At 38.4% G+C, this 24,583-nt stretch overlaps 2 protein-coding genes across 2 annotated transcripts; both read right to left on the reverse strand.

Moving 5' to 3' along the window:
* Positions 1–9,581: 9,581 nt before the first annotated feature.
* On the reverse strand, positions 9,582–11,902 carry LOC111479952 (F-box protein At2g26850-like). Its single transcript, XM_023124883.1, has 5 exons — positions 10,953–11,902; positions 10,802–10,881; positions 10,535–10,707; positions 10,267–10,344; positions 9,582–10,190 (listed from the first exon to the last, which is right to left on the reverse strand). Exons 1-5 carry the CDS (start codon positions 11,583–11,585, stop codon positions 10,003–10,005), a joined length of 1,152 nt encoding a protein of 383 aa, XP_022980651.1. The 5' UTR covers positions 11,586–11,902; the 3' UTR covers positions 9,582–10,002.
* A 4,665-nt stretch (positions 11,903–16,567) lies between these two features.
* On the reverse strand, positions 16,568–21,573 carry LOC111479898 (beta-glucosidase BoGH3B-like). Its single transcript, XM_023124801.1, has 8 exons — positions 21,432–21,573; positions 18,872–19,111; positions 18,576–18,780; positions 18,249–18,485; positions 17,929–18,172; positions 17,751–17,855; positions 17,492–17,674; positions 16,568–17,408 (listed from the first exon to the last, which is right to left on the reverse strand). Exons 2-8 carry the CDS (start codon positions 19,089–19,091, stop codon positions 16,716–16,718), a joined length of 1,887 nt encoding a protein of 628 aa, XP_022980569.1. The 5' UTR covers positions 19,092–19,111; positions 21,432–21,573; the 3' UTR covers positions 16,568–16,715.
* Positions 21,574–24,583: the final 3,010 nt, after the last annotated feature.

The raw sequence follows: 24,583 nt of genomic DNA on the forward strand, positions 1-24,583 counted from the left end.
TAGGAATGCAAACACATGCAACATATGAGCGAGACCTAACTTTTCATAAACTTTACATGGCCTTGGGCGCTTTTTTCTTCCAAGTAGGGTTGGGTGTGTGGTACTCCTTCACACACGGCCCATGTACGCGTACATGGACCCACCAGGCGGGCTCGTATACAAACCCTTGGGCCTAACTTGGTCGGGCACACGTGTTACACGTTGCCGAACACCATAGAACAGAAAAGGGCCCGCATGATATCATGGCGAACATAAATATCGTAATTCATTTTTTCGTATCATAAAGGGGAAGAATCCCAATGCACGTGACATACATATATGCATGAGGTTCCTTAACATATCTAACATGGCATTACATAAGCAGTGCTAACATCGCATATACGTTTCTTACATTACATGGCATTTCACATGACTTACATTACATGACATATTACATAACATAAAAGTCAACAATCAACATAACTCATTACGTTTCATAGCATAAACAGTCACATAATTCATACAGCATACCGTCATATCATATAATAAAACATGGTGCATGCAGAGGCCACATGGCACGCACCATCATACAACACGTAGTAAACTAACTCCAACAGTAAGGTCACTTACCTCGATGGCCTTGGTTGAAGTCACTCACAACGAGCTAATCCCAGCGGTTAAATACGTCCTATGATAACCACATAAAAACTTAGGAACCTTTCATAACATACCCTAGCTAAACCTCATGCTATTTATCAAAATAAACCCCCGACCTAATCTGTCTTTAACGTTTAGGAACCATACTGGCCTCAGATGGTAAAACTAAGGGCATAAATGGCTTCGGAAGGGTCAAAAACCTTGGAATCGATATATTATAGTGATACCGAGTCACCAAGCTGAGCTGCCGAGTCGACCAAATAAGCCGCCAAGCAGAGTCATGGGATTTGACGGAACTGAGCCGATTTCGTACACGTGCCAGCGGAGCCGCACTGTGTATGCGTGCGAAGAAAAACTCAAATTTCAATCTGAGGATACACAAGTATTTGTCGAGCAAGGACAACCCCAATAGGTTTCTGCACCTCTAAGGAATGTTTCCATAGAAGACCACGAAGAGAAATAACCTCAAGAACATTCCCAATTGAAGAAAATTTGTTTCGGGTTCAAATTGGGGTAAGTGTCAATTCCTATCTATGGCCTCTTTTACTTCAAATTGAGGATTCCTTTAGCTTCAGAGGAAGAAGTTGAGTAACTTTGATAAAGGAATCAAGAGCTGAAACGTCGTAGAACAAGATACCCAAGCGATCGAAAATCAGAGGAGTTGGGTAACTTGCAGACCGAGAGTGGTTTCTCAAAATTAAGATCTCACACTCAAAGTCGTTCCTCCAAACCAATTTCTTAAGCTTGAGAGAAGAATAAGGAAGAAGGTCCATGAAGACATCGAGCCTTGAAAACCTCTAGAATCGGCTACCCAATAAGAAATCCTCTGCTTTTACTCCAGTGAGAAATCATATTTTGGACGAACCTTGGAAGCGAATATCTTAGGCTACCATCCACAAAAAGGTATGAAATCAATCCCTAGCTCTTCCTTATAACACCATCTTTAAGTTTCATGAATAAATCGAGGGGAGAAACGGCGTGATCGGAGTTGAGGAGGGCGAGTTGCAGACGGTGGCGCTCTACAACTCGCGCGTCTTCTTCCCGTCTGGAGAAGAAGATGATGACATGGCCGGTTCAGTTGAACCGGCCATATCAATCCAAAACTCGACCTTTCCTTGATTTTTCTCAATTTTAACCCCTTCCAGACCAGTTCCCATGAACAACTTTATGGTTCCAGAAACTAGACACATTAAGGAGTCTATGGAAGAAAATTTGAGGTAATTCGGGTATCGGAAGCTCAAAAATGGAGGTCCGGAACGTCGACAACGAGGAAAGTAGCCACCTTGGACTTTTTGTTAAGAAATACTTGTAGGAATCACTTGGATTTTCATATGAACCCTAAACCAAGTATGAACTAAGGATAAATGAGAGAAAAAACCTTAGGAACGGTGAGTTAACGCCTTGAACTGAACAAATTGCTCAGGATTTAAGTAAAGCTAAAATAACCCAATAGATGAACTCCTCTGCCTATGAAATTTTAATGTCGAGTATACTATAGCATGTTAAGGTTATATATGAAATTTGGAGGTCATTAGATAAGGATAAGTAGGTAAACCAAGAAACAGTGCAAAATGACCATAATTATAACGGTACACATTCCAAGGGAAAAAAAGAAAAAAGGGGTGGCATGCCGAAAATCTCACAATTTTCGGCAAGATCCACTCAGACCCCCTTAAACCCTAGGAGTGGCCACCTCCTTTAGGTAGGAGTGGCCACCTCCTTTAGGTAGGAGCGGACGCCAGTGTACGTCAGGGCAAAGAGAGGCAGACGCGCCACCGGAGACGGACGAACGACGACGCTTCCACCGACGACAGTAGCCAAGCTCCGCGATTAGGGTTGACGAGGCTTTTGGGCAAGGAAGATGAAGCGGCAGGCGTGGGTCGACCCTTAACATTCCGCAAGTCGTCTCAGCCAGCGTGCAGCCCACACCTCGCAGGCCGCGCTCGGACACCACCATTGGGCCTCGTTCCCTTTCGGCCCAAACCAGAAGCATGCCTAGAAACTCTACGTTGGTAGTGTTCTTCGCAGCATGTCGGTTTCAGCTCCATCGGCGGCTCTGTGCACTCTCGGCTCAGCTAGGTTCGGCTTGGCAGTACGACTCGGCGGCGCGGCCTGGCAGCTCAACATCTGTATAGTATACCAATTTCTAGGTTCTCGACCCTTCTGGAGCCCTTGACACCCTTGTTTCAACCATCTGAGATCAATATAACTCCATTTTGACAAAATAGCTTGGGATAAGGACGTACCTTGGTAGCTAGGCATAAGAGCTAGTTGTGAAAGGGCTCTAAGTGTATCATGTTATCTTATAGAAGGTAGTTAGGCTCCAGAGTTAGTGTTGTGGGTGACTTTGGCCAAGGCCAAGGAGGTAAGTAACCTTACTGTTCACGTTAGTTATGTATGTATGTTGGTGTGTGCCCTGTGGCCCTTGCATGCACCATGTGTGTTGTTGATGTATGCTAGGTTAGGTGTTTCTTGCAGTGAAATGCTATGTATGTCATGTTTATGTATGTGATTCTTGCGGTGAAATGCTATGTATGCCATGTTTATGTATATGATGTTTGTGACACGGTTTACTACCCTGTATGTATGAGCTTGACATGTCATGATAGTAATGGGAACCCCGCATGCCATGAATGTGATGACTAGTATGCTATGATATGCTTACTCGATGTTTGACCCAATTATGCTATGTAAAGCGGTGAGGGGATGTGATATGAACCAAAAGACGTCAATCATACAATATACTTCAATGAAGGTGTGAAGAAAAGATTGTCAAAATTATCAAAAGATGTTTCAATTCATGACACATTGAAGAAGAATGAAGCTTGATTGTTATAAATTTTGGGTGGGTTACAATTTAGAGTAATTTAGAGTTATTGTGATAACTTTTTATTTAGAGTAATTTAGGGTTACAATTACGTAATGGCTAATTATGGCCATTAAGTATGAAAGTTACTAACTCTTGTAATGTCTTTAATCGTTTCATTTGAGGCTATATAAAGCCATGTATGTTGTATTTGTAAGTAGACTTTGGAAAATATATAGTAAAAGAAGCATTTGTGCTTTCTTTAGCTAATGGCTAAGTTTCGTTGCAATTCTATGTAGTTTAGGTTGCATGTAGAATCATTCAAGCTCGACATGATCAATCTTGCTTGTGGAGTGATTCGAATCTCAAGCAAGTGTTCTTGCCTTGAGATATTTGATCAACAAGAATCATTCAAGCTAGACATGATCGATCTTGCTTGTAGAGTGATTCGAATCTCAAACAATGTTCTTGCCTTGAGATATTCAATCAACAAGGTAATTGAATCTTACTCCCCTTGTAGTGGTTCCTTATCTTATCAGGATGGAACGTTGTATGTATAATGCCATAGAGGTAAACCTTAAGAACCTTATGCACGCTATGGTTATGTACATGGGGGGACTCCCCCGTTATGCTACTGATGGTATGGACGCATATATTCGATATTGTGTTCGCCACGATATCATGCAGGTCCTCCTTTTCCATGGTGTTTGGTATTGTATGTCATACATACCCGACCAAGCCAGGCCCAGGGAGTTCACATGCGAACTCGCCTGGTGGGCCCACAGTCACACACGTGGGCCATGTGTGGGAAAGTACCATGCATCCACCCCCTCCCGGACAAAGCAAGGGCCTAAGGCCATGGGAAGGAATGGAAGACAGACCCCTCTCTCAGTTTCTTTCTTTTAACACTTGTGCTCATGTAGGTGTATTATGTGCGACTACTTGTATCCTGATGAATGACTATATGCTTAACCCCAACAATGAGGTAACTTACTGGGTATTTTATATAATACTCAAGCCACATGCTACCCATAATTTCAGGTAAGGGCAAGGCTCCCATGTACGGCTGACGGTGGATGCTACAAAGGCCATGGAAATCTTGAGGAGAGTTTGTAGTGTCGTAGGCGCCTTGTTGGATTCTTTTGGGTTCATAGTTATTGCAATTATTTTCTCTAATTCTCTGTTGATTATTTTCTAGGCTAGGCTGTCATTATTGATTTCCCAGGTATGAACTGCTTATAATAATGAACGCATTGTCGTTATTGAGACTGTCTTACGTGAACTCTTGTTTTGTTGATTATGCAAGTATAAGGTAACGTCGCTAATTAGGTTAGAAGAAATTAGGGGCGTTACAATAATGCCCCTAAGGATATCTACCTACGGTTTATGACCTAGATGACCTCCAAATACTATGAAACTCTGAAGTAGATCTTATTTTATGATGCTTGTTGATGTGGTGAAGTTTGAAACCAATTGAAAATGACCAAAATGCCTCAAGGAATTCTTATGAAAATTCAAGGTCCATATGTTCTCCAAATGATTTGCTATTTCTTATAAGGTCTATTATGTTTGAGGTTTCAAGTTGATTAGAGTAATTTTAGAACCTAAACCAAGTTAGAATCCAAGAAATACCAAAGGAAACACCACAAGAATCAAGAATCTTCTAGAACCCTCTAAAGAACTCCCTAGGAATCTATGACCTCCTAGAACAACTCATGCTAAGATGGGTCCATATGGTTACAAATGCAAGTTACAACTTATGCCTCAAGGAATTACAAACCTTAGAAACTTACAAGATTGAGAACAAAGAAGACCACATAAGCTTTACAACTACCCAAGTAAGAAGAATGCTAAGTATTACTCAAGGACGAGGGACCAAGGTCCCTAAACTCAGAAACTCAAGAATGCTAGGTAATACTCTAGTCATGTCCAAAGTGACCCATGACCTCCCACCAAACAGTGCATGAGGCCCAAGAATTCCTCTTCAAAGTGGCATGTCCAGTACCATGTTTCCTTTGCAGGATGTCATGTTTGGCCTCAAGTTTCTCTCACCTAAAAGAGATGCCCTACACCAAGTTATGGGTACTCAAAAGATTTGCAGGATGTCATGTTTAAGTATGCACCAAGCAAGTGACCTTTATGGTCTATCATTGGGAGTAGTCTAGGGCCACAGAGGAACAAGAAGAGAGAAGTTACCTTAGCCAAAAATCAAGAACCTCCCATGGTACAGCATGCTCATGACTTAGACTGCGCTGCTTGGAACGCATGAAGCCTTGAGCGTAGGTTAAGCAGACCGTATTATAGGGCAAGCCCTTGATGCAGCGTTAGACTACATCACTTGGAACGTAAGATGTCTTGGATGTAGGTTTTCAGACTATACCGCTTGGAATGCATGAAGCCTTGGGCATAGGTTAAGAAGACCGTATCGAAGGGCAAGCCCTAAGATGCAATAAGACTACGTCGCTTGGAACGAATAAAGCCTTGGACGTAGGTTAAGGCTGTGTCGCTTGGAACGGATGAAGCCTTGGACGTAGGTTAAGGTTGTGTCGCTTGGAACGCAAGAAGCCTTGAACACAGAATTGTCAGGTGCATGTCTAGTGTCGTAAGTCCTAAGGGAAGTGTCTTGGAGAACGAATCAAGAAAAGAACAAGAACCTAAAAAGTACCAAGAACAAGAGAAAGATTAAGGACTAGAACATGGATCAAGATCCTAGTTCTAAGGACAAGAACCAAGAACAAAAGACCAAGAATCAAGAACCAAGAACCATAGTACTAAGGCCCTTAAAGGAAAACCAAGGTTTTAGAATCCAAGGACCAAGGTCTTCAGGATAGGTCTTTAGGATAGATCAAGATAAGAACCTCAAGCCAAGAACAAGAATTAAAGAGCCTAAGTACTTACAACAAGAACAAGAACAAGCAAGAACAAAAAATGTGGTACCCTAGCATATCAAGAACACGATTAAGAGCCTATAAGTAGGCTACTTACTGAGTCTTGTACTCATTCCTTATTCTCCATTTTTTCTAGTGATAAAGAGCTGGTCGAGGTTGGGATCAGACTCTAGAGCAGGTGATATAGACAAACCTCACCCGTCGTCCTCAACCCCTTTGTTTTAAAATGTTTTGTGTATGTTCCTGATTTTGTATTTTAACGATTATGTTGTATTTTAAATTACTAATGTGCGCACACTATTTTATTATAATGTAAATTATGTTTTAAAATTTAATTGTTTTATTTAGCAAGAAAAATTTACCCATCTTTTAGAGCCATTACGTCAAGTCCGATCCTTACACAGTTCTTTTTGGTGCAAACATTTCTCTACCCCTTCTTCTGCCTCTTCCTCTCCCTCAACCAACATCTCTCCTTTCCCTAGGATTATGTCCCGCTAAAAGGGTGACATGTCATCTTCTTCATTTTCAACTCCTTCATTCAAGAGTACTTCCCTTCCTTGAAAATTACCTAAGGCTATTTCAATTTGCTCCATCTGGTCTGTCAATGTACTAATAACTTGATTCAAATGAGTAATAGTTCCAACTTGTGCTTCTCTTCACCTAGCTTCATTTATCTCCCCTCCATTTCCTCCATCTTAGTTCATGATTATACAAACAGTAGTTAAATATGTTTAGGACCTCAAACACACAACTTACTGATGTTACACTCAGGAACACTCGTGTTTATTACACACAAAGGTATGGTATTTGGGAAAGTGACTAAATTATGATCAAGGTAGGCTAGTATATATAGATAAAGCAATTCTGATAGTAGCAAGCTATTCGAGAAAATCAACATAAGTTAATTAAAATAACACCAAAATAAACCAATAAAGGACACAAATATATTTTTGGACAGAATTGCACATTGAAAAAAATGAATTTGACCATTACAAACTTTATAAAATTAAAAATAATAAATAAAGTTTTCTAACAACTCATGAAATGATGCTTGCAACTTAATCTGCTACTTCAATCGTGCAAATATTCACTTCTGAAGCTCCAAATGGTCCTTCCTCATTCGAATCAGCTTGTAACACATGAAATGATGGTTGAATCGAGTCTATCCAATTTTGTAGATGAAGAATGAATGCTTGTTGAATCTTCTTGGCCTTGAGTCATGTAATAGATCCAGTTGGAATATTTGGAATACTGTGATCCTTGTCAGGTGGGGTATCTCGAAGTTTCGTATAGTACTCTTGCTACTCTACGAAACATTTTGGATCTGTCGAGTGACATGTCCCATCTCTGGGGTGAACTACTTTTCTATTCTTTGACTCATGTAGCTTGCTTTGCTTACTTTGTGAATGACCAGTGACCTAGGTTGAGGTGCTACTTGTAAAGTTCTAATGAGACAGTATGATGTTTTCTAATTTGAATATTATTCATGGAAGGTTAGCTAGCGGGCCCTTCCACAAGACCATAAAGGTATTTTAAGTTTGGGGGATGTGATCTATGCGTCCCAGTAGCTATTGGGTCAACCTATGCGGTCCCACGCCCCCTCTCAGGAATGGGGTTACAGCATAGTGGCCTTATTCATAAGATCCCTAGTCATTCTCACAAGATTAGGGTGCGCACTATCTTAAACAACCGATGTATGGAAACTGTAGTGAAGAGTCTAATGACACCATACATAGTGCTTATAGCCTAGAGAGTTACCTTGGTCATCCTTAAACACCGTGGAAGTCTACTAAGTTCCTGGGAGCTTCTATGCAGTTTTTATTTTAGTCTCTCTATTCCACTACATTTAACACTAACTCCTCGAGCTAATCTATTTTTTAAGTAAACTTATGATGGGGTGCCTTAATTATTCAGATTGTGAATAAGCTAATAATCCAAAAATTCATTTTTCAAGTAAACTTTCCAAAATTTTAATTTCGATGAGGAATTTCAGGATGTTTAAGGGAAAAAGATCAAAAAGGGTAAAAAGAATGGGATTTTTTTGTCATTTTCTTTGGATTAGCCCTTTTCTTATGAAACAGTTTTTTTTTTAAGGCAAAATACAAAGCTTTGGATGCAAGTTTAAACTACGTCACTTGTTATGTATGAAATCTTGGGTGTAAGTATTCAGACTTTACTGCTTGAAACATATAAAGTCTTAGGCATGTATTTTTTGACTGTATCGTTAGGAACGTACTAAACCTTGGACGCACGTTTTAAAACTAATACTACTTAGAATCTAAGAAGCATTGGGTGTAGGTTTCAAATTGTACTATAAGGAACACATGAAACCTTGGATGCATGATCAGAATGTGTCGCTTAGAATGCATGAAGCCTTAGATATAGGTTTTTAGATTGTATTGCTTGGAACACATGAAGTCTTGGACATAGGTTGTCAGTTTCATGCATTGTATCGTAAATTAAGGACAACACAAGAATAAGAACAAGAACCAAGAATAAGAACTAAAGACAATGACAAGAACCAAGAATGAGAACTAGAATAAGGATCAAGATCCAAATTCTTAGAATTAAGAAGCCAAAAACCTAACAACTAAGGTCCTTAGATCCTAATCATATTTAAGAACTCAGAACCCAGACATGAACAAGGATAAAAATTTATAACTCATGAACAAAATCTACGAATCTAAGTTCTCATGATCAAGAACAAGAACATGATAAGAAATAGTGTGATAACCTAACATCAACCATGGACATGATTAAAAGTTTACAAGTAGGCCACTTACTAAGTTTTTGTACTCATTTCTACTCTCGCGTTTTTTAGGTGACCAAAAAGAGTTGGCTAATGATGAAAGCAAATCTAGAGCACCTGCCATAAAGAGCCACACCGAGTTCTTAACTATTTTAATATTTTAAGTTGTTTTGTTTATCGGGCCTAATGCAACCAAATATATTTATCTTTTTGTTTTAAACACAAAAATTACCATCACTTGCACAGTTTTATTGTTTGTCTTTTCAAGTATATTTTGCTTAGTTTTTTTAGTAAATTTTACAATCTTATAATATTTAAATATAATTCAAGTAAGATAATATATCATAATATTTTTAGATATTCAAATATGTTGTTCAGCAAGAATTCTCCCCAATATTAATCATATGACACAATAAGGTTCATACATCTTAGGCTCAACTATGTCCATAACCAACTCATGATTATAAAGGTACAAATGCAAAACTTCATAGATGAGTACAAATTCACTATTAAATATCCTCATACTGTACCATCATTATAACGGGGTGACCCCGTTATAAACAAATATCAACTGTACTATGTACACCTTCGTTAATGGAAACAGGTTCACGATCCGAGGTTAGTTCGTGAACCCCTAACCATTCCTACATAAAATTCATCCTCATAAGTTAGGGCATAAAAATCTCACATAGTCGAACTATGTAGCATGCTTATGAGTCACCTAAGCTCACATGGTATCTAGCATAGTCGTCCGAACAAGAAGTCTAATATATAGGTATCTGATTTAATCACGATACTAGAAGGTATTCTTAAGAAATGAATCTAATTTGGTACTTACATTGGTCGAATCCTCCAAAAGACTCCAAGAATTGGCTCTTAACTCAGAATTTAGGGAGTTAAGAACAAGGAATGTAATATTGACTCTACTCCACACATCGATTGGGCCACAGGCATTTCCACCTTCTAATCTCCTCTTCTTTGTACACCTTTCTCACTCCTCCATAGTACCCATCTCCTTCATTCCCTGCTTCCTTGTGCCTCTTTCTGTCTATCATCGTCTTCCTCCATCTCGACCCGACGCTATATTGACTGAACTCGAACATCACCATCTCTGTCCACCACCAACCAACCTATCAAACATGCTTTTATGTTGTAATCACACACTACAACATTGTATTTTCACTTACCATTGCCACAACAATCGCACTCGTTCGCGCCGCTCCCATCACACGTCTCCAAATGCCTAACGACACCGTACCACCACCCTACAAAACATTACCATGATTGAAGCCAATTGTTGGGAGGAGTCCCACAATTAGTGGGTTTATAAGTAAGTAATACATCTCTATTGGTACGAAGCCGGTTGGGGAAGCCCAAAGTAAAGCCACGGGAGCCTAGGCTCAAAGTGAACGATATCATACTAATGTTGCAAGAGTTTGAAGGGGACAAACACACCATAAGAAAACTCCTTGCTTTTTCTCCATTGGATCTCCACATGATCACCAGGTTTCAAGTCAGCTAAGCAATCAGACACATGAAGAACATGGGGAGGAGTATCAACAGGGGGTGCTCTTACCCTGTTCCATGCAATATTCTCCTCTATTGCTCGTCGCCCATGAGGTGGATATCTAACATCATTCAATTCCCATAATGTTCAATACAAAGACGTGTAGAATTCAACTAAGTTTTTGAGTCAATGTAAGCATGTCTTTCTATATATACCTTGCCTTAAACATGTCGGTCTGCGAATCATATGAAATTTGGGCATCATAACATGACAACATGAACCCAGCATGACCACTCTGCAAAAAAAAAAAAACAGAGATATGTAAAGCAATAAGGAATGATATATTCAAAAGGGCTTATTTCTTACCTCTCTGTTGAAGACTTGAGCTGGGAACCAAAGCTTGCCACTTTCAAGAGATTGATACCAAGCCTTCTTTGAATCAATTGGTAAACAACTCTTGATCTTGCCCTTACTTTCTGATTTTGGTCTCATGAACTTAGAGAAACCTCCAAAGCATGAACTCAACAGACCTCTGTTCTGAGATGGGGTTGAGAGCTTTGATCTCCTCTTGTGGGCTATATGCAAATGCCATTGTTTACAAGCAGAGTCACCTATTAAGTTACCCCATTTCTGGTTCATCCGCTTCTCCCACAGAAACTCATCTTCACAAACATTCCTCAAATGGGTACACACATTTGCCATCTTACACAAATCAGATGGTGAAAGCCGGTCGAGAATGGCCTCGAGAGGCAAGTTGGGTAGATCCAAGAGGGATGTCCCTTTTTTCTCATCTGAACTCTCTAGCTTCGTGCTCTTCAATGGCGGATCGGAGAGGTTGAACAGTTGAAAGAAACTGAGAGCAAGGCTGCCCTTGTGGAACCATGATAAAAGGAATGGTGAAAATAAACTCATCTTGGCCTCCCATGGCGGGAGCCGTTTGTAAGAGAAGGATTTGGAGAGAAGGATGAATGAAAGGAAGGAGAGGAGAAGATAAAACATTGTGGTCTGTGAAATCCTTGCACAAAATGAAGCAAAAAAGGGCAGATACTAAATGAAAAGTCCCCCAAATCGATGAAAAACAAAAGAGAGAACGGCCCAATTTGACCAGAAAACCCTTTAAAGAAGTATAGTGGTAAAATGATGAAAAAGGGGAACCACAGAAAATAGAAGTGGTGGTGGTGGTTGAGGAGTTTGGGAGGAAAAGGAGCATTAAATGAAATTGGGAGGTGCAGCTAAGAAGGCATGAGAGGGGGCATTATGTTATGCGGCCACCGCCAGTGGTAGGCCATACATCATAAAAACAGGTAGGGGTGGTATGAGGTTGAAGTTGATTGACTGCGCACAAGGGAACTTGGTTTGGTCACCCACCATTGGAATGCGAAGTGAAAAGGCTTAAATTACGAGTAAAGGTCCCACCTTTGCCTTGTTTGTTTGTATGTCTGATGCTTCCAAGGCTTTCCTTCTCTTCCCCCTCGTTTTCACCTTCCAATTCCATTGCTTCTTTTCCAACTACCCTTCTTGTGGCCTTTTCCTTCTTACAACAAAATTAAGATTTATTTGTCTTTACCTTCTTCCTTAGGCTTCAATTTAAAAAAAGTTGGACAACCAACACACTCCATCAACATAATATTGACTAAATATTTTATTGAATTCATGTAGAATATAGAGAAAATACATATTCAGAGATTTCATGGGATATGTATATAGTTTATGTATCTATTATCAGATTTTTACAAAATTTCTGTTCTACACTATTTTTTTTACCTATCACACCCCAAAAAAAACTTTAATTACTTTACAAATTTCTAAAATTTCTAAAATTAGCTAAAATATTTGTGGGAGTTGACCCCTGCCCATTCTAGTGTCCAAAATGATTGTGTTTAAGGACCTAAAATCTTCATTAAACTGTCTTATTGAAAATAGAGGTCCAATTTGATGTATACACTATAGTGAGTGATGTTTGATCGAAGTCACCACCGCCATCTTTGTGTTCATCAATTTGTTTGTGCATCTTAGTCAAAGTCTATCTTTTCTAAGGGTGTACATTCAACCCGACAATCCGGATCAACCCAACCGGGTTGGGTTGGGTTGGATTAACATTTTGTATAGGGTTGGGTTCATTTTTTTTAACCCGAATTGAATCAATTTGATTTCGGGTTCGTGGATAAAATCTTTGGGTTGACCCAAGCCAAATAAAAATATATAAATTATATTAAGAACCTTTTGGTATTAATAAGTTTGCCAGATTGGTACTTCGACTTCTCTAAAGACACCTATGCCTAAGTTTGATGCTCATGATAAACATTGTTTTTATTTTATTTTTTAATAATAGATGGATGTGTGAAAACATCGAACATGCTCTCTATCTTCTCGGTGTCACTGCTTGTGTTGTGACATAGCTTCAGTGGTAGTGTGTAACAATTCAAGTCCACCGCTAGCAAATATTGTTCGCTTTGGTCTATTGTATATCGTTGTTGGTCTCATAGTTTTAAAACGTGTCTATTATGGAGAGGGTCTAGCCCTACTCTAACCAGTGCCTCTCAGATCCCACATCGTTGAAGAGGAGAACAAAACATTCGTTATAAGGGTGTGGAAACCTCTCCCTAGTAAATTTGTTTTAAATCTGTAAAGCTAACAGCGAAACGTAATAGGTCAATGCGAACAATATTTGCTAGTGGTGGGTTTGGGCTGCTATAATTTGAATCAAAGCTAGACTTAGAGCGTGCCAGCAAAGACGCTGGGCTCTCAAAAGGGGCGGATTGTGAGATTCCACATTAGTTGTAGATGGGAACGAAACATTCCTTATAAGGGTGTGGAAACCTCTCCCTAGTAACGCATTTTAAAACTACGAGGCTCACGACGTTACGTAATGGGCAAAGCAAATAATATCTGCTAGTGGTGGGATTAGATTGATACACTGTGGTAGATATTTTATCGCTGTCATGAGAGAGGTGGGGGCTAAATCAAAGTTTGCCGAAAGGAAAAAGTGGTTCAGAAGGAGACCAAATCCATATCGATTAGAATACTTTGATTGATGTAAAAAAAAAAATATTGATATTTCATAGATGATGTGCACAACTCACACTCGATATACATGAAGAACATGACGGAGCAAATAATAGGTACGTATGAGATATGAGAGAAGAGGCATGAATTAGTAGGTAAGTTTAGGTATAATGGGTGATTGATGTGAACAAGCATGTGGCCTGCTTTCATCATCTTCATAATTTAAATTTTTTAAAAGCTCATAACCACATGCTTTTCCGGGAGCCCACACCCACAACTATTTTCGGTACTCATTTATTAGAATCCCACCATTATTTATAAAAATTAAATCACAACCTCCACTAAAATTAATTTCTTTTAAGCTCGAATTCATTCCTCGAATTTTATTGAAGGTCTTAGAAGTTGAATTTTAAGTGACACGTGTTATGTGAGGCGTTAACGAACGCGGCAGGCTTCGGTTGGGACCCAACCCGTGTCAAGCATCTCACCTAAGTGCACCACATGTTGTCACCTAGTAATTTGCAGAAAATCCTTTCGCAGCCAAGATTCGAACACTAGACGTTGGGGTCAAAGCAGCCAATTGAAAAGTGCCCATGGCAAGCGAGGAGAGTGAGTACTCCCCCTGAGGCTCATTTGCATGCACACGTGGGGAACCCTCCAAGCGTGTGGATGGGCACGTGAATGCCACTTTTCGACCCATCCGACTTCCGTTTGTTAGTTTTTCATCTTGATTTCGATACTAAACCTAATTTTACTTAAATTAAGACTTAATGGATATAGTAATTTTTTATAAGTGTACAAGTGTCTGCATGTTGATTTTAATACTTTTTGTTTGTTGTATTAGAAAGAATGATGTGATACTCTAATTTTTTAGATGAATGTTTTTATTATGTTTCATGCTTAAAGGTGATCGATAGGAATATCTTCCTAACAAAGCATGCATGAGTGACCCAAGATAAGATTAGGGCACTAAAGCTAAAGTAGTTTTCACGTTGATCTAGGTCAATACGTTTCTAGTAGATCGAGCACCCTAAGATCATGAGTGGCGATCAAAGATCTAAGTCTCTATGAGCTAGTCTCAAATGTCCTGGAAATGTGAGGGGAGATTTAAACTGCCTAGACTCCCCAAGAACCTAATAAACCTCCAAGACACCTAAGAACCTAATAAACGTGAATGGTGACACCATAACCAACTTGAGGAGTTACTATTGTGTATAGAAATAGGTCGAAAGCATAGACTGTGTTCTATGAACTTATCCTGAGAGAGGACGAGAAACTACATAAGTAGTTTAGCTCGTGATGAGTGGTACTATCATGTGTGGAAATAATTATGGGTTCCCTGAAAAGACTCGTTGTACTATAAATTAGCCTTGAGAGGAGCAAGGGACCATACGGATAGACCGAGTAACTGTCATGCACATGAGGTCGCTCCCCCAGATGTTGAGGGTATGGCTTCTCCTAGGAACGGTCACCAATTAACTTTACATTGATGTGTTCAGATGAGATGTCATAATGTCTAATGAGATATGATAAGATCGCACATCAACCCAAGAGGGCAATGTTTACTACTATGGCTAAAACTGCTACCACGTATGAGAACATTAAAGTAAGAGACCCCAATAGTATCTCTGACATGTAAGAGAACCACTTGGAACTTTAAAACATTCCTCGAAACTCACGTAACTGCAAAAGTAGGCTTGAGCTTCCAAGAGACTAGAGTGTACTTATCACGTTCCTCATTTCATTTTTAGATGTTCGCTAACTTCTGGTCAAGATCAAGGAGCGTTTGAGAGCTATGCAATCACAAAGGAGGTCGTCCCAAGTCAAAATTGTATCCTCAATCCATTTCTCGTATATAATAAATACAAACAGCACCGACTTCGTTTGTAATAAATACAAACAGCTCAACTTGTATTTGAAGTTGGTGGTTTGTTTTTAATTTTAAAGTAGGAAAAAGGAGAAAAAGAAAAATGTGCTATTTATGAGGTCATTAAAAAAAAAAAGGGGGGGGCAAGGTTTCATCTTCTCCCTGGCCCTGATAGCTGCCGACCCCCCAATCCACAACAGTTTCTTCTCTAGAGACCACCGGCGATTCACACAGCCCATAAGATTCAGGGAAGAGAAAATAACTCTCTTTCATGGAAGCTTCTTCTTCAACTTTCTCAAGTTTGTCAACTTCTTTCTCCATTGAAAACGCCTAACTACTAAATCTGGTGAGCAACCTATGTATTTGTCAGCATTTGTCAGCTACTCAGTTACTTGTATGCTCCTCCGCCCCCTTCTCAAGATCGGTTTAAAGCACAAAAGCCCCGTTCAGAAGAACTTTGACCACTTTGACCATTTCCACTAGATGAAGGCAATTGGTCGCCTTTACGCGCTACACCAAGCTCTACGATACTACTTTTGTGTTCCCACCGCTTGGTAACAGCACTAAAGGATCTGAACTAGATCCCAAATAGTGTTAATGGTGTAACAGAGAGCGCAGGCTCTGGTGATACCATTCACGCGGCTAGTTAGGCATGGTAAACTTTGTTAGTCACTCTTTATTGCCATAGAGGCTTACTAGGTTCTTAAGGCTTACAGGCTGTTTAAATCTTGAACTCTCATTTTCAAGACTCTCTAGACTAGCTCCTAGAGTTTTGACCACTGATCAACTCTCATGGTCCTGGGTTGCTCAATCTACTAGAAATGTTTGTACTTTTAGCTCTTAGTACAATCACATATGCTTTATTAGGTAAGTAATACTATAAAGAATTAATTCTCTAAGTATACATGCAAACTCAATAAGGAGATAATGTCCGTCAATCACTTGGAGCATAGAGCTCAATTGAGAGATAACATTCATCAATCACTTAGAGCATAGATCACTACCCAAAAATTGATTCATTAAACAAAAATAGGCCTCGGGATATTGTAAATAAACCATATCTAAGTGGGTTATAAATGGATGTATATAATTAATCTCATATCATGCATGGTAAAAAGGTAAAGGCTTCATTATCCATAACAAATTATTAGGTGGCCATGTTATGACATTGATCAAATATACAGAAAATATCATCTGTTATTCAATATTTTGCTTATCCGGCCTCATACATACTGACGACTAAGGTGAAACAACTTCTAATAGGCTTTAACAGGATTGGTAGTGAGACCAAATCCAAATGGGAACAGAGGATCATAATGTCGATCACCAACATTCATGGGTAGCTGATCAACTGTCTTAAACCATGTCCGTGACAGCTTCCCACTAAAGCCATAATCCCCAAACAATACATCAGTAATGCCTTTACCTTCTGTTCCTGGAAGCCAAGCAGCAACAACTGCATCTATTACAGCAACATAAGGTTGCAAAACTACAGGCCGACCCGAGATTACTATAACGACGCATTTGACAGCACCACACACATTCGTGATGGTGCTTGGACCAGGCTCAGCAATGGTTAGATTTAAGCTATCACCAAAGGTTTCTGCATATGGAGGCTCTCCTACGACGACAATGGCATAAGAAAATTGGTTCGACTTGACAAACTGTGCGCTCGGATTCTCTTTAAACACAACTTTTGTTTTCGGGTCAACGGTATCCTTAATTGCTGAAAGAATGGTTGTACCAGAAGTAAGATTGTTACCACCAAGACCCTGCCATTCAATGGTCCAACCACCACATTGAAAACCAAGGTTGTCTGCATGGCTACCAGCAACAAGGATTTTTGGGGCGTTCTTTGGAAGAGGTATCATAGGTTTGTCAGCTGACTCTCCATTCTTTAACAATACTAGTGATTTCCTTACAGCTTCTCTAGCTAATTCTCTGTGCTCCTATTGTAAATGAAAAAATATATTTGAAACATTTCGCTATCAAGAATTTTAATATTGATAACTTTATGGATATATATAAGTACCTTTTTGCCGAGCTCATTGACGAAGATTGAATCAGCTAACGGGTTCTCGAACAAACCCATGATGAATTTCACTCGCAAAATTCTCTTCACAGCATCATCGATTCGACTAATAGGAATTAGGTTGTTTTTTACCAAGTAGGTAAGCCCATCAATGAACTCTGTGTAATTATATGGAACCATTATCTGTGACAAAGAGATTAAATGATTAAGGGCGTTTGATGAAATATAGGTATGTATAGTTGAATATAATCGTACTAACCATGTCAATGCCAGCGGTGATGCCTGCTATAATGGAATATGTATAGTTAGCATGAGGTGGGGAGGTGATCCTATCAATACCCTGCCAATCTGAGATGACAAAACCCTGAAACAACAAACCTTTAAACTCATCAAGGATTTCTATACTGAGCGAGTACCATAAAAGAAGATTATTTTACCCGAAAACGGAGAGTGTTCTTAAGAAATCCAGTAATTAAATCTTGATTCTCATGCATCTTCTTTCCATTCCAGCTAGAGTATGAGATCATAATAGTTGATACCCCCTTGATGATTGAGTTATAGTACCCTGGCATGTGAATGCTAAGCAATTCATGTCTATTTGCAACGGTGTTGTTCTCATTGATACCTTTGGTGGTTCCACCATCACCTACATAATGTTTTGCACAAGCAGCTACTTTTTCCCTGTTCAGTAGGATTGTATGTTAGTATATTTTGACCAAACAAATTATTGTGATGTTAATTAAAGAAAAAGTTATACCTCCCGGCAACATAAGGAACACCTTTGCGCGAGTTCGCTGGAATCTCTCCTTGTAAACCTGATATAATCTCAGTCATCGCTCGAACAATGTTAGGGTCTTCGCTATAGCTTTCATAACATCGACCCCAACGTGGATCTCTACAAACCGCAATGCAGGGTGCAAAGACGTAAGAAATGCCAGTAGCTCGAACTTCAAGTGCAGTAGCTGCTCCAATCCTCTTAACAAGGTTGGGATCCCTACACCATAACTTGAGTAAGTATTATCGCCTTAAACAATCTCATTTATTGGACACTTTTGATTGGTTTTGCCCAAAAATGTATGGTTACCTGGTAGCTCCAAGGCCAACATTATGAGGAAAAATGGTAGCATTATAAACATTATTGTGGCCATGAACGGCATCAATTCCATAAATCATTGGAATACCAAGTCTAGTTGATAAAGAGCCTTCTTGAAATTCATTAACCATGTCAATCCAGACCTTGGGAGAAGCCTCTTTTGCTGGAACACTGCCACCGCCACTCAGTACACTCCCTACCATTTCAAAATATGTTTTATACTATTACAACCTGATGATTTTCTGATTAATAGTTGGAAAGAAGAAGAAGATGAATATGGGGATTACCAATTAAATACTTGTTCATCACCTCCTTGGAGGCAACCGTTCTGTCAATTTGCACCATTTGTCCTATTTTTTCTTCAAGGCTCATCCTACCCATTAGGTCGCGGATTCGAACATTCAATGGTTGTTTTGGGTCTTTATATTTCAAGTACTCGGGTTTTGCCCACACTTCCGTCAACCAAAAAAGGAAGAATCCCACCAAAAATATGGGAATTTTCGCCATACTGTGTGTTAGTTAGTTGCCTGCAAATTTCAAGATATTTAAACTTTGTCAACATTTACAATTTAACCATAAACTACTATAACAACGTATCTCTATTTATTATTGTATAATAGTATTTAGTATATGATTCACTAAACGTACAACTATAACAACGTATCTCTATTTATTATTGTATAATAGTATTTAGTATATGATTCACTAAACGTACAATGAAGGATTCAAGTTATAACGTTTTTCTACCATATTTTCGTTTGTTTCTTTTTTTTTTTCCCCATAAAATTGTCTGACATAAATATATTTAAAATGATAATTGACATATGTTAGTTTTTTTTTTTTCCCCATAAAATTGTCTGACATAAATATATTTAAAATGATAATTGACATATGTTAGTTTCAAATCAGATATTCAAATCTCATATAAGTAATAAAAATTAAATTATGGAAATAAAAAAAAAAAAATACGGTTGGCGATGTGTTAAATTGACTATTTTTTATTTATATTTTGTCCCAAAATGGCTACCCAGCACGTTGTTCGTTGACTTTCAACGAAGGACTTTGTGAATGTATAGTAAATGCTAAGCAGTAAATAATATAAAATTGACACGGAAAATATTTAAATACTGTAGTTTAAAAAGAAAAAATAGAAGTGGTGTAGCCCTTTGCTCAAAAATAAATAAATAAATAGTAATAACCTATTGGTTAATTTTAAAACTATTTGTTAAGCTTTCAATTCATATGTTTCTAATTTTATATTTTAAAAATTTATGTTTTTTTTTTTTTTTTCCTAATTTTCTTATCAAAGAACATTCATATCCCCTTAACCAAATTCCCAAAGTAAAAATAAAGCTTTAAAAGTTAGTTATTTTTTAATTTTCGACACTTAGCTTAATTTATAAAATTTGGTAAGCTTTAGTTTTCAAACAAATATTGGAATACGTGTCCATTTGTTTAATAGTCTTTTTCAAACATGATTTCAATCATGTTTGGAACTTTTTGCTGTCTTAATGTCTTTTTAAGTAATTTTTCTTATAGATATTATTAAAGTATAGAATATAAATAAATACGTCATTCAAAGTTGTTATACTAATAAATTAATAGCAATGATATAATGACTTTCGTCCTTTTCTAAGTATGAGAGTCCTTTCGATTTGGCCTTATAATACTTTTTACTTTATTTATTTAAAATAATGTTATAAATTAAACTCTTAAATGAAATGGCAAATGAACCTAACAGAACACCAAAAAGAAAAAGAACTTGTCATTATTCATATCCATTAAGAACCATAATTAAATAGTGATGGGTGGACATTCAACTATTTAATCATTCTCAACCTTTTCATGCAAAAAGGTCCAATTAAAAAACTATTCATTTAATTTTGTATTTAATTTTATAATGGTGAAAGTTTAAGCACCCAAAAAATCAAAAATCTTAAAATCCTAAAAATCTCAGCATTTAATACCCATAAACAAATGCAAAAAGTACTTAATAAACGATGACTATGCTAAATATGTGTAGTTCTGTGGCGCCCAAATTGTAATAATAAAATGAAAAATAACAATAATAAACGTTTTAAAAGTATAATTACGGAAACGAACTAACGCTAAATCATCAACACCAACAAGAATGTAATAGTTTTAGAAAAAATTAATTCATTTTTCTATAATCACGTTTGAAAATTTTAATAAATTTAAGTCCCCTTTAGTACAGATTTGGAGTGTTTTTTAGATGATGAGAAGAGGTTTTTCAAAATAGTTTAAGAATTTTTTATTTCTTTAAGCCGATCCTCCACAGTGAAATGATTTTATAAATCTTAACTAATTCTCACGCCATTTCCCCCACTCTACTCCCTAACACAGGCCCTGACACGCCTAACGAACCTTCTCGACCCGCTGCGGATACCCTCCAATCGACGTGTCATATCGGACTGCTGCCTCGCAACGCCCTAATTCCAGAGCACAGCACCACCGTCCAACATATGAATCTCTCGCTCGCTCTCTCTCAGTCTCATTCTATGTTTAAACCGATCTTCAGATTTTCCTTTTCATGTTTTGATTTTCAATTGAAGTTTGAAAGTAGATTCAAGTAAAAGCGTGTTAAATCGCGGAAGTGTTAGTCATCCTGTTTTCTCTGTTTCGATTCTTTTAACTTGCAGATTTCAGCAGAATCAGTATTCGTGGACGAAATCGTTTCCAATTAATGTGTAATTTCTCTAGATCTAACAATCACACGCATAACTCAGTACAATCCAGAGCAATAATTAGAATCTTCACATTTCGCTATATCAAGCAAACACAGCAACTAAACAGAAACAGCAAAAGTTCAAGAGAATGAAAACTTACAGAGGGAGAAGATACCGACGGAAGAGCCACACAGGCAACTCGCCAGCTTGGAAGTCTTAGACAGCGGCTTAGAGTCACAAAGAAGAGAGAGATCTGAATTTCTGAAGAATGTGAAGTCAGCAATTGCAACTATGTGTGCTCTCAAGTCCGCAATGTGGGTGTTCCTTATATACAAAAACTTGCTGATTTTCTTTTTTCTTTTTCTTTTTTTTTTCTATTTTATTTATTTATTATTATTAGAATTACATTTTTGTTATACTTTCAAATGTGAATTTCCACGTCAGCATATAATTCCCTTTAATTTCTCAATATGGTAATGGAAAAGAGGATCAATGAAGTTTGACTATGATTAAAACTTAAGATAAATTAAGGCTAAACCTTAATTATGAGACTAAATATTAAAAATAGTCACATGTTTTTATTATTTTAATGAAATTCACTTTCTTTTTTTATTCCCGAGTCTTGACTGAAAAGAAACGGAAGGGAGTTCGGGAAAGCCACAAGCAAGTGAACATATTAACTAAGCCAATCATGAATTGAATGACCTTTTAAGGAACCGGCTAGGTTAAGACTAAGAAGAGCACTTAAAGAAACAAAGAATGTCTTCCACTCTTTCATAGAGCCTCTGCCTCGTCAAGTGGATAGGCAGCAAGCACAGTTAGATCTTCGTTTCAGATCCTCCATCATAAATTTTTTGATTGAGCCATCGAAATTGAATCTAACGACCCATCTCTAGCAAATATTGTCCTCTTTGGGCTACCACCAGTAGATATTGTCTTTTTTGGGGTTTCCCTTTCAGGTTTCCCCTCAAGGCTTTAAAACGCATCTGTTGGGGAAAGGTTTACACAACCTTATAAAGGGTGTTTCGTTCTCCTCCCCAACGTGAGATATCACAATCCACCCCTCTTTCAGGGCCCAGTGTAATCGCTGACACTTGTTCCTTTCTCTAATCGAGGTGGGAGATATCACAATCCACCATTCTTTAGGGCCCATCATCCTTTCTGACACTCGTTCCTTTCTCCAATCGATGTGGGATCCCTACCAAATTCACCTCCCTTCAGGGCCAAGCATCCTTACTAGCGCACCGCCTTGTGTCTACATCTTTCGGGGAACAGCTTCCTCGCTGACACATAGTCTGGTGTCTGACACTAATACCATGTGTAACGCCCTAGGTCCAACACTACCCGATATTGTCCTCTTGGGACTTCTCCTCAAGGCTTTAAAACGCGTCTACTAGGGAGTTGTTTCGTTCTCCTCCCCAACCGATGTAAGACATCACACGGAAGATGCACCTTGTTAGTATAAGAAGTAACTTTTTATTATTTCTTAATTATTGTATCTTTAAGATTGCTCTTATTTAGTTCCCTCGTATATCCCACACGTAAATAATCGTAGACGCGGTTCTAGCGGAGGACAAAGGAAGAGAGGAAACATGATAAAGATGGGCACGTGCGTTGAAAATTCAAGATTTCCAAGCTTTGATTTTCATTATTATTTACTTTTATTTATTATTAATTGGAAGCTATCAGATCTGGTCGCTGAATTATCTATATTAAAAAAATAATAAAAAAAAAAAAGGGAAGGCCATCGTGGTGAACAACTAGGCCGTCTAAGAGAATGGACCATTGCCCACGTTATCCGCTCATACACAAACCCCACTTTATTATTTTCAACCTTTCAACAACAAAAATATTCTTTTATTTTATTTTATTTGTGGATTTTAATTATGGGTTAAGTTTAGTTAAAGGTGTGGTGTGGATTTGTTCTTCGTGTTCTTCATTTAGAAATATTTGAAGAAAACGTTAAGTATCTTTTCAAAAGTTTGAGCTTTCCACACGTCGAACTAAAAAGAGTGATGGAATCGTAACTTTCATAGAAAATTCTTGTTCATGATGACGATTTGAAACTAAACTAAGCGTGGAAAATTGTGGAGTTTTGCAATGTTTTTAAATGGCATGGGAATCTGGTTTAAAAAGAAGAAGGTTTGTATTTGGAGTATGATTATTTGGAGGAAATTGGAAGGTTTAATATGTTATAACATTCTAAATTTTGAGCAGTGTATTGGTTACCAAAATCAATTGGTAAGCCCTAAGCCCTATCCCCTAAACGAAAAAGGGAAAACGGTCGAGATTAAAACCATCGAAAACGTTGTCGGAATTCTGTACACAGAGGAGAGAGAAACGGAAGGAAAATCGCGTCCAAACTCGGGTCAAGAAGACAAGATCCGACGGATCCGAACCCGGGTTGGACAAACCCGTAAACCAACAACCAGCAGCCCAGTCCAATAACCAAACAAGCCCTCGACCCATACTCGTCATCGACCCACGCTTGCAGCCCGCTTGACAATCGAATACTCGAGGCTCAATCTCAGTGACGGCAGCCCAAACTCAACCCCGCGTTTTGGGCCAACTTGTAGTGGCCCAACACCACACCCAGCCAGCAGCCGAAACCCAACCGCGCGCCTTGGGCCAACTTGTAGTAGCCCACACAGCATCGCAGCTAGCAGCCCAGCATCGTGACCCGCGTACCCGTATTTCGACCCAAAGCTGCCTGCTCACGCGTCCGTCTCTAATTTTGCCATGTGGCACACCTGCAACGCGACACCCCCTCGGCTCAGTCGGTTTAGACGGCTCGGCTTAGCTCCGAGGTTCAGAATTCACCCTCTCAGCTCGGTAAAGAAAAATCAATCATTTCCCACTATTTCAACCCTCACGGAAGTTGAAGTTGACCTAAGTTAAGAATTATTAAGTTACTAAAGAAACCGGATGGATATTCCAATTAGAAACGACAATCAGCTCTATTTGAAGCAATTTTAAGGAACGGGAACTAACATACTTAAATTAGGAAAAAGGCTGGCGAAGGCCAATCAAGTAAGAGCCCATATGGTCATTTCGTTATAATTGTGAGCTATAATATGATGGTTATAAAAGGGTATGTGTACCATGTGGTCATTTGGAAAAACATGCGAGTGGTTTTGCAAGTGTCATATTCCCATATTTACAAAATATTATAAAAGGGTATGTACATGTTATGATATGCGATTGTTATGTTGTATTTGATGAATTAATATGTTTATGATATGATATATTAAGGTATGATATGTGCAGGTATGGATTGTAATGCTAGAAAGCATGAAAACGTTATAATATGAA

Source organism: Cucurbita maxima, unplaced genomic scaffold (genome assembly GCF_002738345.1).
Source record: "Cucurbita maxima cultivar Rimu unplaced genomic scaffold, Cmax_1.0 Cma_Scf00005, whole genome shotgun sequence".
NCBI lineage: Eukaryota > Viridiplantae > Streptophyta > Magnoliopsida > Cucurbitales > Cucurbitaceae > Cucurbita > Cucurbita maxima.

Bases quoted from the DNA above. Each gene is read 5' to 3' on its own strand.
- LOC111479952 (XM_023124883.1), bottom strand. From the start codon at position 11,585: ATGTTTTATCTTCTCCTCTCCTTCCTTTCATTCATCCTTCTCTCCAAA. The intron at 10,708-10,801 runs GTATATATAGAA...GAATGATGTTAG, and splicing joins ACCGACATGTTTAAGGCAAG to ATATCCACCTCATGGGCGAC. The intron at 10,191-10,266 runs GTAAGTGAAAAT...GGTGGTGGACAG, and splicing joins GTGCGATTGTTGTGGCAATG to AGATGGTGATGTTCGAGTTC.
- LOC111479898 (XM_023124801.1), bottom strand. From the start codon at position 19,091: ATGGCGAAAATTCCCATATTTTTGGTGGGATTCTTCCTTTTTTGGTTG. The intron at 17,675-17,750 runs GTTAGTACGATT...TCTTTGTCACAG, and splicing joins TCACCGCTGGCATTGACATG to ATAATGGTTCCATATAATTA. The intron at 17,409-17,491 runs GTACTTATATAT...CATTTACAATAG, and splicing joins TCAATGAGCTCGGCAAAAAG to GAGCACAGAGAATTAGCTAG.